Source organism: Paroedura picta, chromosome 8, assembly GCF_049243985.1.
Source record: "Paroedura picta isolate Pp20150507F chromosome 8, Ppicta_v3.0, whole genome shotgun sequence".
Taxonomy (NCBI): domain Eukaryota; kingdom Metazoa; phylum Chordata; class Lepidosauria; order Squamata; family Gekkonidae; genus Paroedura; species Paroedura picta.
In genome coordinates this window covers 85,407,048-85,421,748 of record NC_135376.1, presented here as the reverse complement: position 1 = coordinate 85,421,748, position 14,701 = coordinate 85,407,048, and the positions used below count along the sequence as shown (strand labels likewise).

The 14,701-nt window shown below is 51.5% G+C and overlaps 1 protein-coding gene across 2 annotated transcripts in view; it reads right to left on the bottom strand.

Annotated features, from left to right (window-relative positions):
- ARID5B (AT-rich interaction domain 5B) overlaps positions 1–5,486 on the bottom strand; it is a 259,355-nt gene extending 253,869 nt beyond the window's left edge. Inside the window, exons 1-2 of one of the 2 annotated variants that reach the window (XM_077350726.1) lie at positions 4,948–5,486; positions 4,190–4,444 (exon numbers count right to left, since the gene is read on the bottom strand). In XM_077350726.1, the coding sequence (XP_077206841.1) occupies positions 4,190–4,444; positions 4,948–4,968 (276 nt within the window). In that variant the 5' untranslated portion in view covers positions 4,969–5,486. The remainder of the gene's footprint in view (positions 1–4,189; positions 4,445–4,947) is intronic. The other variant, XM_077350725.1, reaches the window with a different exon arrangement.
- Positions 5,487–14,701: the final 9,215 nt, after the last annotated feature.

The window sequence follows — 14,701 nt, the reverse complement described above, 5'->3', positions numbered from 1 at the left end:
CTGCTAATAATCAGTTTTACTCACAGCAAGTGCCTCTGTTGACCTCTGACCTCATCCAAAACCTCTGGCATGGCAAGATTTATAATCCTAATTTCAGCCCCTCTCCCCAAAAAAGGTTCAACCACACTTTATCCCACTGTCCTCCTCCTGCATAATTAAATTTCTAAGACAAGCCTGTTATTTCCTCTCTATATTATCCGCGGCGGAAGTTTTGGCAGACAGGAGGACGCAGCCGCACAAAGGGTTACATGAGATTTTTCTCAGTTAAATACAGCCTCATGTGTGTGTCTCTCTCTCACAGCTTCAAAAATAGCTGTTGATGTCATTTACATAAAAGAATTATTACTGTGGTTAAGTTACTTGAAATAACTGCTCCCCGTACCAAGAAAGAATGCCGAAATCTTCCCTCAAGTAACTAATTGCCAATCAGTAAAAAAAAAAATAAATACCCAGCCCATTTGGTTCCTGCACTACACATTTCGGAACAGGATTTATCGTCCAAAACAATTTAAAATAATGATTAAAAATAATAATTTTGGCTACTATGAACAAGTTAATGGAGCAAAGTGAAAACGAAGAACAGTTCTTCATCAGAGTGTTATGTTGCCCTCTCTAGGCCTGGGCTCTCAGTGCGAGTTTCTGTAGGCTCCCTGCCAGAAAGCATCACTGGGAGCTGCTGCTGTGCTATGAATCAGGGGTAGTCAACCTGTGGTCCTCCAGATGTCCATGGACTACAATTCCCATGAGCCCCTGCCAGCACGCTGGCAGGGGCTCATGGGAATTGTAGTCCATGGACATCTGGAGGACCACAGGTTGACTACCCCTGCTATGAATGACTAGCCGGGGCGGGGGGGGGGGGAAATGACATCACTGGGGGTGTACAACTGAATTGCATGGGGGGGGGGCTAAACCCAACTTTCTTCCTGCTCTGCAGCTTGGTCCCCAACATTCCAACAGGAGACACTAAAATCCTTCCCAGGTGTGCCTCCGTTCTCCATCATCATCAGAAATAATAATAATAAAATTGATTTTCACATAGACTGAATAAATCAGGGATATATTGTCGGTTGGATTCCTGATGAAATACACCGCCGTAATCATTCCACTAATTGTTGGCAGTTTGCATTTTTAAAAAGAAAAAGCAAAAATAATTAAAACCAGGCATCGTTCTCAGGAATGCATACGCAGACAAGCGTTCGCGAACCTAAGGAACGTTCCGGGCTTGTAATGGCAAGATTAATTTTCTCTGATGTTCATACCACAATAACATGAGGCGGTCATTAAAGCATATTAAAATGATTTGCGGCCCATCCCCCACCCCCTCCCTAAACCCTTTCATTAAAAAAATACATAGAGACAGAACTCAACTAGCTGATAAATATTCATCACCGGAGATTTCGAAATGTTTTTTAATCCTGCGGCCTGATCCGACGCATAATCGCTCACGAGCCAGGTCCTCTTGGCTTGCTCATAAGTGTACACTAGGCCAGGGGATGGGCTACTCCAGCAGGGCTGACCGGGGCTTTAACCTGCTGAAGTCCCAGCAGCGCAGTCCTTATCAGAGTTATACCTTTGTCAGCCCACTGACTGGAATGGGCTTAGAAGGGCTTAACTCTGTTTAGGACAGCAGTACAGTTCAACCCAGAGCAGCCTGTAGTCTGACTGTAAACAACCTGATTACTCATCAGTATCGGCTGGATGAAGGCGGAGACTCATCACTCACAAAACATGGTGCTGTTTTGTTTTACTTTATTATGTTTTAAGGCAGTGGGAGTCCAACTGCGGCCCTCCAGATGTCCATGGACTACAATGCCCATGAGCCCCTGCCAACAATGGCAGGGGCTCATGGGCATTGTAGTCCATGGACATCTGGAGGGCAGCAGTTGTACTACCCCTGTTTTAAGGGAATAGATGAGCAGGAATGCAAAATACTATCCAGAGGATGACACACCACTGATGTTTTGTACCCAAACCAAAGTTACCCTCCCCCAATGACTTAATAGCATTTTCAATAATTTCCTGTCTGGTGGAGCGCCCAGTGGAGTATTCCTGTAGCCTTTTTGAGAGGGGGGGGGAGGAGAAGAGAGGATATTTAATCCTTCCCCTTTGGAGATCACAGACCATGTTGAAGCAATAAATTTGAAAAGCAAATAATAAGTATTCCTGAAAGGAGGGAGGGGGGGAGGAAAGGCAGCTGCAGGGCAAAGAGAAGGGGAGGGGGGGCACCGCTGAAAGAGAGAGCAGCCCACTTTCTGCTTTCTAGAGTCCCTGCACAACTTCTTCATATTCCAAAATGTCAACTCAGGAAAGATATTGGGGGGTGGGTGAGCATCGCCCCCCCTTGGGTAAGAACCGCAGGCTCTGATCACGCCGCAGGTGAAAACGAGGGCTCGTGAAAACGAGCACGCTTGAAAGAGACGAGGGTTTTTTTTTTTTGGGGGGGGGGGGTAAATATCTCACAGCCGGCGAACATGACACACGGCCGGGCCATTAAGGAACACGTAATCCGAATTAATGACTCGCTCTCCGGGCGGGGGCGGGGGAGGAGGCTCGAGGAACCGGCGCGGGGGGGGGGGGCGAGAGTACAATTAACTCCATCAGGCGATCGATGGTTGAAGGGTCTGGCAGGCGGGGGGGGGGGGGCGAGGAGGGGGTCGCGGCGGCGGCGGCGTGCGGGAGAGGGGGGGCTGCGTTTGCGGGCACGGGGAGGAGGGGGACCCCCCCTCCAGGCTGGCGCCTGCCAAAGCCCCCACATCTGGCCGCCGTGCATTATGATGCCGAGGAGGATGCGCCTTTGCCCATATATAAATATCTCTCGCTCTCGCTCTGCATCGCTCGCTCGCTCGCCCACCTCTCTCTCCGCATAAACACGGCGCCGCTCGCTCGTCCCCGGCCCTTAAAATAGTTCCTCCTCGAGAACACGGGGCGCAGTCAGCTGACTCCCGCCGCCAGCAGGAAGAACGGCGAGCAGGCTCCGAATTGGAGGGGAGGGGGGGGGGATACAGTGGCCGGGGCGAGCCAGCGCCACCCCCACCCCCCGTCCTTGATCCGAGTGGGCACCGCTTGTGCCTGGCGCCGCTACCACGGGGCACTTCCCAAGCCCCCAAACTTTTCCTGAATGGCACACCGATAGAGTGATCTCTCTCGCGCGCGGAACAAGAATGAAACACGCCGCTGCCTGGTCAGACTGCGGCCAAGGCGGAGTGACTCCGGATTGAGTCCCGCTCTGCTCCACTTCGGGCTCCAACCCGGCAGCCTGAAGGTGAAGAAGACCTGGGGGGAGAAGCCGGGGGGCGGCGGGGGAGGGGTGGCTTCTCTCTTCTGCTCCATTTGTGGCCACGGTCCGGCTTTGCTCTAAAACAAGCAGATCCCTTCGTAACCGGGCTCCGAGTCGCACGCTCCGAGGAAGGCACCACCATGTCGCCCGGCGGCCGAGCGAGTGCTTCGCGGGTTTGGTCCGGGGCTGACCCACCGGAGCGCCTCGACCATCCGCCCAGGCAGAGAGAGCGGCGAGTTATTAGAATGCATTATTCCCAGGACCTGTCATCCATCACTTGATTCAACACGTCTCTCTCGCCAGCGAGGATCGCGTTTGATCTCACTCCCCTCGCCCCCCCTTTCGTAATTTCCGCCTGCCTCTCCCCCCCCCCACATCAGAATACTTCACGAGACCCCCCCTAAAAAACACACCTCCACTTAAAACACCCCCCCCAATCCTTCGCTGGGAACGATATTTAAATCCACCGAGGGGGGGGGGGGAGAGAAACAAGCTCTGGAAACGAAGAGAATCAGCAAAGCATGTGACGCCGTTTAAACAGCAACGGGGAGGGGAGGGGAGAGTGATGTAAGTAAAGATCACCTTCAGCACACAAGATACCAAGTTGCCGGATCGCCCCGTGTCTGCCGAGCCCTCTTTTGGGGAAATGACAGCCCCGGCTGGGCCACGGGCAGGGAGCCGCCAGCCCCTCTCCTCCCCTCCCTTCCCCTCCCCACCCGCGGCGCTGGCCCTTTAACAGCACCGCGGCTCCAGTCGCCGGCAGCCAAGGGGACATTTCAATCTCGTCCTTTAATAAACATCACAAGCCCGGAGGGGGGCGGGAGAGAGTTGCGAACAATCCACCCGCAGAGTAGTCCTCCCCTCCCCCCCCCCCGCGATACCCGGCCGACCGCCGCGCTTGCCGTTGCCCACCTCGCCGTGGTCACTGCTTCTGCCTTGGGGAGTATCTTCGGGGAGGAAATAAAGTTTGGAGCTGGATAAAAGTTGCCTGCTAGTCCGCTCTTCCCACAGGAGCTGGAGCTCCGCTATGCACATCGGATCCTCCGGCTTACAGCGTACAAAGAAAAAATCGCCCAGGGACAAAATCCGCGGTCTGCCTTCCAGGTGGAATTGAAAAGCCTTGTAGAAAATGTAAGGTCCGTGTAAACCGCACGGGGAGCCGACCCACTGGAAAATAAATAAATAAATACAGTCAGTAAGGTGAGGGGGGGGGGTCGGCTGAGCGGGGGGGGGGGAACACACACGCCACATATCAGCAACTGCGGACCGGTTAATTAAAAATAATCACCACCACCCCAAAAAAAAATGGGACCGAGACATATTGGAGAGACACCTTTCTACAACAGACCCAGGCTAAGGTGGAAGTAATATCAAAATGAACAAAAGGGAGGGGGGGGCTTGTCTGGGGAGCCTGGCTGGTGATCCTCCGGGGGGGGAGTGTGAGGGGGGGGGGAGAATTCCGATCATAGGCACCATGATAATAATTTGTGTGTGTCTCTCTCTCTGTGTGATCAGCAAGGGCATTTTTTTAAGGGGGGGAGAGGAGGAGAATGGAAATTAGAAGGGGGAAAGTTCTTGGAAAGTTTGGGGGAGGTGGAGGTGGGTGTCCGGAGGGCGCGGGGGGCCGGGATCTGGGGCGCAGAGGCGGAGGGGAGAAGAGAACCGAATACCTGAACTGAATTGGACTCCATCTCGACGTTCTGAATTGATTGAACTCAACATTCTCTCCAAACTTGTTGGCTTGAATGGATTGCATCAGGTCCTGGCAGGGAAAAGCGATCTCTCCTCGCTGCCGGCGCCCAGGCTCAATATAAAACGTGAATCTCACCCCTCGGGCTCACCCAAAATATCCCCAAATCCCGCCCCGCTGTTCTCACGACCCCCGACTTCCCAGCCATGTAGGCAACGCCAGGCGTTTCGCCCGATTCCTGCCCGCGTACACCGGCGACACAGGTCAATGCCTAAGCAAACCGCAGCGGAGGGGCGACCAGATCAAGGCGAAATCGGGATCGGAAGCCTTTGTAAAAATCTGACGGCGGCCGGACCTCTGCAGGGGACTCGGTGGCACCCCCTCGGAGCCCCCAAAGCGCCGCCAAAAGGGGTCGTTGCATTTTTGCCGGGCTGCGAGGCGGGCTGGCTGCGCTGCTCATCTGACAGGACCTGCTTGTATATGTCTAATATAAAGAACATTTCCTGCAGAGAGTCAGAGGCGCTGTTCTTCTTTCTAATTCTCTTTAGCAGATTTGCTTTTATTAGACATGTAGATTTGTTTGATAGTTAAATTACGTTCCCTCACTGCCATATTTCTCTCCCCCCTCCCGCAGAACTTAATCGGGGAGCTTAGTCGCCCGGTGCTAGTATTTTAACATAGGGGGAGGACGGGGGGGGGAGAGAAAGTGGGTTATCGATTATATAAACATATAAATATTAATGCATTTGTTCTCTTTTGCAACACACACACACACACACAAAGGAGTGGCGAGAGAACACGCCGATAGGGGAGTTTGCAGGCAAGGAGGAAGGGAGAGAGGGAGGGAGGGAGAGAGAAGCAGCGATTGCATTTATAAGAGGCTGGAACAATGAAATCAATATATAGGGACCAACAGGGGGGGAATGGGGGGGCTGCTCGTCGCGGATCCGCGTCGCGCGTTCTTGTAATTCTCGAGGCACATCCACACGCGCAGACGAGTTACGTGTTTACAATGCAGATCTTGGGCAGTAGGGCGCTCCGAGACTAATGTGTTTATATAATCCAGCGCGAGGAATACTTTTTTTAAAGCAGACAATCATTGTGCCCCGGTCCCATTAATATTTCGTGGGGGGGGGGGGGGAGTGTGATCCGATGCAGTCCGGAATGCAACTGCCTCGGACTCTAGGCGGGAGGGGACGGCGTGCCGACTGTAAGACAATCGCGGGCTTGTGAAGGGGAGGGGGCGGCAGAGAGGTTTATTTACGGATTGTTCTGCATGCGGAGTTATTATGCAAACCCCGAGCAAACTTGAGCCCCAGAGCCGGGGCACGGGTTGGGGAGGAGGGAGGGCACAGCGAGGAAACGCAATCTAATAGCAGAACGGATCCAGCGGCAGCGATCGCCGCTTTCCCACCAGCAGCCCTATAAAACGGCGCTCTGCCCCCCCCCCCCCGCTCGCTTTTCGCAGTGTTGATAGAAAATGGTGCAATTTTCTCTCTCCGGATTTTACACCGCTGGCACCGAAGCTCGCGGCGCTGATCTCCACCCTCCCTCCCTCCCTCCCTCCCTCTTCCCCCCCCCCCCGCGCACATACACACTTAAAAAAAAAAGTAAAACATGATGTACTATACAGGGAAATAAAAGGTCTGTACAGTATGACAGTTGTAATCTGATCCGCGATAAAATTACAGGATGTCGACATGACTGGCAAGCTATTTTTAACGCTTTCTCAACGCTGCGCCTTCTCCAAATCGCGGCGTCTCGCTGGAACAAGGATTGAGGCTTTTTTTTTTTTAATGAACATGATATTCACGTGGCTGAAGTTAATGCAGCCGCGCCGGGGGCGGGGGCGGGAGGCCGGGGGGCGTCAGAAAGCAGGGGGTTTTGGGGGGGCGATCTTCAGTAAGTCCTGGGTTACAAGCAAATATTTCCACCCCCCCCCTTCCTCCTCCTGTTCACAATTGCTTGTTCATATCGCAGTGCGAATTAGGCGAGTTAACCTTATCTAATCCATATTTCTCTCTCTTTTTTTTAAAGGGCATCGAGCAGGAGAGGGGGGGGAAGCTCTCGCCTGGTTCTCATCCAGGCAGAGAGATAAAGAGAGAGAACGAACATGGCAGAAAAGACTCAAATTACAAGAAGTAATAAAAGTCTCTCTCTCTCTCGCCCCCCCCCCATGCCAAAGAGCGGCTGAAAACTATTTTAATAATTTAAAGGGACAGGAACAGCCCGGCCAAATGCAGGGGATGGCGTGAGTGTGCGTTTTGCAAACGCCTCCTCTCTCCCCGGCGTTTGAAGACGTTGCAGCGGCACGAACCGCCCGCTGGTCCCCGAACCAGTTAAGCCGGAATGCTTGCATTGAAGCCGATGGGACCAAGCCTCTTCCAAAATGCAGACTCGGGCCGCCTTTCAACCCCACCGGGGAAGGCGATTCGCTCGAAGCACGCCGGCCCTGTCCAGGACCGGGCAGCCATCCTAAACACGCTTCTCAGGCCGATCCTGCGCGTGTTTACTCTGGAGTAAGCAGTTAACCGTCGCCAGGGGATCCATCACGCTTCACTTCAATGGGCCTTGCTTCGGAGTTCAGTGGTGTCACTTGGCGAAGCGGTCAGGCTGGCCCAAGGGCACGATCCCCTTACAGGAGAGTAGCCCTATTGGCTTCAATACATCTACTCTGGTGTGAAGCGGGGGTTGGGGACGGGATCCAGTTCATTCAAAGTAGGCATCATATTGCCCCCCCCCCCTTTCAGGTCTATGGTTAATATGCGTATCTTCTTCAGGCTGTTTCTGCATTGCTCTGCGAAGCATCTCCGGAGCCGGATTTTCAGGAACTGGAGCTGCAGAATTCTCCCCCCTCCCCTCCCCCAGCCTTGAAAATTGATTGTGAATCATCTGCTTAAGCAGGCGCGGAATTTGTTCAGTTTTAAAAGGGAGGGAAGCCCCCTCCAGCTCTTAATGAGTTATAGATTAGTACAATAATAGCCCCCCCCCCACAATCAGGCAGAGGGAAATTTCGGATTGAAGGGGGAGCCGTGGCCCTAAACTGCGGCCCTCCAGATGTCCATGGACTACAATTCCCATGAGCCCCTGCCAGCATTCGCTGGCAGAGGCTCATGGGAAATGTAGTCCATGAATATCTGGAGGGCCGCAGTTTGACTAAAGGTAAAAAGGTAAAGGTATCCCCTGTGCAAGCACCGAGTCATGTCTGACCCTTGGGGTGACGCCCTCTAGCGTTTTCATGGCAGACTCAATACGGGGTGGTTTGCCAGTGCCTTCCCCAGTCATTACCGCTTACCCCCCAGCAAGCTGGGTACTCATTTTACCGACCTCGGAAGGATGGAAGGCTGAGTCAACCTTGAGCCGGCTGCTGGGATTGAACTCCCAGCCTCATGGGCAAAGCTGTCAGACGGCTGCCTTACCACTCTGCGCCACAAGAGGCTCAGCAGTTTGACTACCCCTGCCCTAAAACGGACTGTAGCTAATTGGACTCGCCGTCTCCCTTGCCTTAAAGGTCGGAAGTAGCGGCTGTTGCGTAATCCTCAATAAGAGAAATAGACAAATTACTAGAAATAGGTCTGTGCCCCCCCCCCCTTATTTGGGGTAACTGCAATCCTGGTAATAATAAGATTCCTGCTGCACAGACCCAAGACAATTTGGGAGGGGGGCTTCCTGCAACCCCATTTCCAGATTCCCCCCCCCCGCTTTTATAAACCGTATATTTCCCGGGTGGGGGGGCTGGCTACTCCTCCCCTCCAACGTGACGCCCGCCACGGCTACGCACCTGTAAATTATCTCCTCTGCAAATACCCATGCAAAGAAAGTTTCAATTAAGATAAGTAGATTGTATTGAGAACTGTGTTCTTTGAAGTAATGTAGTTAATAGCCTGTTTGATTTCAGCTTGCGAGAGAGTAATAACGTTGTATTCAAGGCTCCATCAATCACTCCGGCAGATGTAAGGCGAGTCCAGACAGTGACACGGGGAGGGGGGAGTTGTCCTCCCGCCGCGCGGGGCCTCTTTCGGCTAATGTCAATTAAATACTCCGAATCCCAGGCAGGCAGGCTGCATCCCAAAGAGAGGTTGATAAAGACAGTCGCGGGGATTTTTGTCCTAGCCGAGGTGTGTTTGAACATGTGCAGAAGTATTCACACGTTACGGATGTTAAAGAGTGCATCTGAGAAATGCTCGTCCGAATAAAGCGAACGCGAGCATCACCCAAATGCAGGAGAAATTGTATCGGGCGCCCTCTCACGTGTACACTCAGACTCGGCTTTGCTGCTGCTTCTCGTGTGAACGGGCTACGTGGATCCGAAGCACCCTCCACTCATAAGCCTCTTTTCCTATAAAACGACCCTGTCAGGCTGCATATCTACCCATCTATCATCTATCACAAGCAATGGCCAGGGTTGGTTTTCGATCCACTATCCCAGTGTAGGGTAGGGATTGGAGTGACCTGGGAGAGGCAGGTTCGAATCCCTGCAAGCTTGCCACTCGCCGCCTAACCTACCTCGCAGGGTTGTTGTGAGGCCAAAACGGAGGGCAGGAGAACCCTGTTAAACCCCTCTGAGTGCCCACTGGGGAGAAAGGCGGCGTATAAACGAAGTCGATAGCTACAATGAGGAACCACACACAGGATTAGCAGCCTCGCTTTCTAAGGACCGGGACAATGCGCAGGTAAGCGCCTGGTGCAGAGTCTGCTTTCAAGCCCCGATTTCTGCAAAAACGCCCCGGCCCTTCCCCTCCGGCCCAGCGCAGACGCCCTTCCACTTGACTTCTTGAGTCAGCAAATTTGGCTGCTCGTAGTGATCCCGGAGGCCTGTGAGCGACTCTCCGCTGCAATGGCAGGGCCATTACTACTACTACTACTACTACTATGGGGGGGGCTCAATCCCCTCGCTGGAGGCTCGGCACTGGGCACCCCTTTTCGGAACACCCCCCCCCCCCTCCGTTTCTCTAGCCAGGCTGGACCCCGAGGAAGGAGGAGGGCATTTGCGCCGCGACCTCCTCGACACGTCAGGCGCGCCACTGTGCGACGATCCGCAACAAGGGAGCCGGCGAGCGAGCGAGCGAGCGCGCGGCGGGGGGGGGGGGGAGCGATCCAACGCGGGGATCCTAATAGCGCCTTGGCTGTGCGCGCACTAGCGCGGCCCATTGTTCCCCAGCCCAGGGATCTGTTTCGCGCAGCGTCTTTCTTCCAGCAGGCAAGCTTTTAACTCCACCCATCCCCTCGCTGCCCAACGCCAGGACATATGGGGGGTGGTGGGGGGGACGATAACGAGGAAATTTCAAAGCTCTTGTCATGGGGGGGGGTCTAGGCTCCCCCGCGCCCCGCGGAATACGACGCGCATTCCTGAAATGTCAGCAGCCTTCCGCCGCTGCGTAAGAATCACTCAGCAGGAACGTGCGACCCGAGATCCGCCCGGCGAGAACCGAAACGAGCAACAAGTCTGCTGATTCAGGTCGCGGGTCACCTCTTCCCCTGCGACCTCTAGCGTTCGGAGCGGAGTTAGCACCTCGGTGGGCTTCCAGCGCAGCGCCTTGGAGTCAGGGTTGGGGGGAGGGAGGCACTTCGAAATAAATTTGCCGGCTTCGGTAAAGGGAGTGGAAGGAGCCGTTGCACTGATGGTTACAGAGTCGACATTCTGAAGGGGGAGGGGGAAACAGGGGTCTTGTGATCCTAAGGGGTGTAAGCAGCAGGAAAGGAATTCAAGGGCTGCTTGTTACTATGGATGTGGGGATGGACATCTCCCCATAAATCTGTCTAAGAGCCACCTTGGTGTGGTCCACGGTTTCCAAACCAGGATACCAGGGTACATATGATGAAATGATGCATTTATTTCATAACATTTCCAGCATTTCCCATTATAACTCTTATGGACCTTCACTAGATATTTGGGGGCAATATACCATCTGTAAAACATTTTATACCAATTTTCTTTTAATGTTTGACATTCAGTAAACTTCAGTTCATTGACCCATCCATACTTATATTCTCTCCAAAATTTTGGGCCCATTTTTGACTTGTTCTATTTCAGAAACAAACTGCAATCGCTGTTTGTAAATTTTTCCCAATAGATGTTTTGTATCACCCATGATCAGTTTTTGGAAGGTTTTTTCTCTTAGCCAACCACCTTTCATAATTTGCTGTTTAATTTTTGAAGTTATTTGGTAATAAGACAACCAGCGTATGTTCTTTCCTTCTTCCTTAATAGTATGCCATCCTTTTATTTTCCCATGTGCATCTATCACATTTTCACAGGTTAGATTATCTGCTTTCTTTCTTGAACTTAAATCATAATAAAACATTAAATAAAGGCGTCATTGGTGAAATCGATGGGCTTAATCTTTCTTTGCATTTAAACCATGTCCTTAGCAAACTCTTATAACATGTTTTCTATGGATCATTTTCAGTTATTTTTTTAACCCGTAGCTTGCTGGATTGCAATCTTGACCATAAGTGCATTCTTTTCTCCAGACAAATCATACCTTGCAGGCAGCACGTGGTAACTACACGTGGTAACTACCACCTCTGCCTTTCCTCTGTGCTTAGAAGTAGCTGTCCAGGCATTTGGCCAGACATCTGCCTTGATGCAGAACAAGGAAACCCGCCTGAGAAAGCTGCCTTCCCCAAGCAGCCATACAGAAGTCCTTTCAAGCGGATGCTTCTGCAGGGCCCAATCCGAGTGACTTGGATGCCTCTTTGTCTGTTGTGTGGCTTCATCTGGTCAGAGAAGGTTCAAAATCCCCAAGCTGCATTTTGGAGAGCTGAAGTGGGCCCCTGTCTGCCCTTGGACATCCCTCTCCCCCTTCAGTCTTGGTTCTGTTAAAACATACACAGTGGAAAGATGTAGAGGACGGCCCAGGCTGTCGGATCTTGGAAGCTAAGCGGGGTGGCCCCTGCTAGTGTCTGGACATGAGTCCCCCAAGAAAGCCCAGGGTTGCCACGCAGAGGAAGTCAACGGCAAACCGCCCCTGAGCATCTCTTACCCTCCATCTTTGGAAATTTTTAAACAGAGGCTGGATAGCCATCTGACGGAGAGGCTGAAGGCCCAAGGGGGTGGCAGGTTACAGTAGATGAATGATTGGGATGTGAATGTCCTGCATAGTGCAGGGGGTTGGACTAGATGACCCATGAGGTCTCTTCCAACTCTATGATTCTATGTTTCTATGATTCTATGAAAGCTCTATTGGGGATCACCATAAGTCAGCTGTGACTTGACACGTGGGGTTTCCAGCCCCACGTGAAGGGGAAAGCCCATGGCTCAGTGCCGTTCCTGGCTGCTAGGTCAACCCTCACTTCCTAAAGACCCTGTTATAATGCATCTATGACACCTGCGCGTTTTCAGGAATGGAGACAACCACTGCCCCTATCCAGACCTTAACAGGCATGGCGGTGCCCACGTGCCCTTGGCTTCCGTGTAGCAGAAGTATCTCCCTCCGCTGGATACCCCTGTCAGTGAGTGAATGAGCTCCGGGAATCTTTATTTATAAATTATCTATTTCCTTAAGGCCCAAAGTACGAGAGTTTATTATGCTCACAGCCATTCACCTCTGGGGCTTTATTGACCCCGGCAGATTTATTGGGCTTGAATTTCCACACGCTGATAAAACAGCCTCTGAACTATTTGCGCTTCCCTTCGCACAACTGGGCCGAAAGCGGTTGACATTTGCCGATTGGTACATTCGGCTTTAGGCAGAGTGGCCCTCTTTCTCTTCCTTCGGTCCAGTTTTACAGGAGGCAAATAAACTTTTATGTAAATGAAGGAAATCCTCAGCTCTACAGCATCAGTGAGTTTGCTTGGTGCTACAGTCCATTACTGTTCTGTCAGAGCTTTCTCAGCCGTTGAACTTAAATCATAATAAACGTTAATTAAGTCATTGGTGAAATTGATGGGCTTAATCTTTCTTTGCATTTAAACCATGTCCTTAGCATGGTTTAAAGAGCATAATGCTCTTTGGGGGACATATTTGGAGCAGTGGAACTTCAGGTAGGCTGGGTCCTGATCACGAATGGCCTTAAAAGTCAAAACCAGCACCTTGATCCTAATCTGGTATTCCCCTGGGAGCCAATGCAGCTGTTAAATAGTGTCAGGGGGAGGCCCGGTACTTCTGGGCCTGCAACCCTCTTTATTTGGCCCCTGAGAAAGGAGAATAGCCAGTTTAGCACCATCCCCCAGATCCTAGCATCAACAAGGCCGTGAGCTAGTAGTCTGTGATCAATAACACCACCGTGAGGACAAGCATCATGAGCAGTACCAATCCACCCTGGTCTGGCTGTCCCCTAATGTCATCTCCACCCCTTAGCCTGGTCAGAAGCTGTACTGGAAGTCTGGAACCACCTGAAAGAACTGAAAACAGAGCACACCACATGATGTGGTCCTACTTACAATATAGAGCCTCTTGTGGCAAGGCAGCAGTGGTAAGGCAGCAGACATGCAGTCTGAAAGCTCTGCCCTTGAGGCTGGGAGTTCAATCCCAGCAGCCGGCTCAAGGTTGACTCAGCCTTCCATCCTTCCGAGGTCGGTAAAATGAGTACCCAGCTTGCTGGGGGGTAAACGGTAATGATGGGAAATGGTAATGACTGGGGAAGGCACTGGCAAACCACTTTGTATTGAGTCTGCCATGAAAACACTAGAGGGCGTCACCCCAAGGGTCAGGGGATACCTTTACCTTTACTTACAATATGCTATACACAGCAGTAGAGACCATGGTGTATATCCAAGGAAGAATAATGCATCTAGTTGCTATTGTACTATAGATATTTATGATGGTTCCGCCGACATCATCATCCAAACTACGCCCCACTCCCAAACGCAAGCTTGGTTAAACACAGAGAGAGAGACAGACAGCGGGATTTAAATTCTAGTTTAATTGTAAGTTGGACTTTATCCTGCAAAGGCTGGCTGCACTTCTCTGTGTGAACATTTTTGGCTTTTTTTTCTGGCCGGGGGGGGAAAAATTGCACAATGTTGTAATGTTTCAGTGCTTTTCTTTTCAACATTCCAAGGTTTTTCCTTACACTTCTAATAAAGAGCTATTTTCAGAGGAGAAGGGGGGGGGAGTTGCAGTTTAACAAGTCAATAAAGCAAAGTAAAAAATTAAAGGTAACAATGACAACAAGAAAAAAAGTAGTAGATTACACGCAAAATTAAAAGTAAGATGTAGCTGAGACACAGCTAATGGTTATGCATCAGCCCAGCATGGGGGTTTCAGAAGCAAAATCCCGCCCGCCCCCCCCCCCAAAAAAAAGAAATGAAAGTGTTAATTTATAAAGCCAAGCTGTGTTGACGGCTTACCGTGAGAAACATTTGTGGTTAAACGTACCTAAGAGACCGGAAACCTTTTAAACTGAAGTCTTCAAAATCTATTTTCTTAAAACAACCAAAATGAAACCCACCATAATCCAGGAACAAAAACGGGGACGCTGCATTCATCAGGGTTTGCATTCATGACCAGGGCCGTGTGCTCCGCCCCCCCCCCCCCCCCATCCTTCACATAGAAACATGCAGGTTAAATTTTTGCAGGGCCACACTTGGATTGAGAGAAGAAGATCTGGTGCATTTCAAGATATGCTTATTAACCCACAACCTAAGCAAAAGGCAGCAATAGCGCCTGTGCTTGTGTACTCACAAAAACACACGCACAGAGCAACTTCCCCAAGGCTAGTTTTTGCCAGCTGACTGCAAAACATGGGTCCTTTTCTTGGTGAAGCCCAGTTCGAGCAGCAGTTTCCTT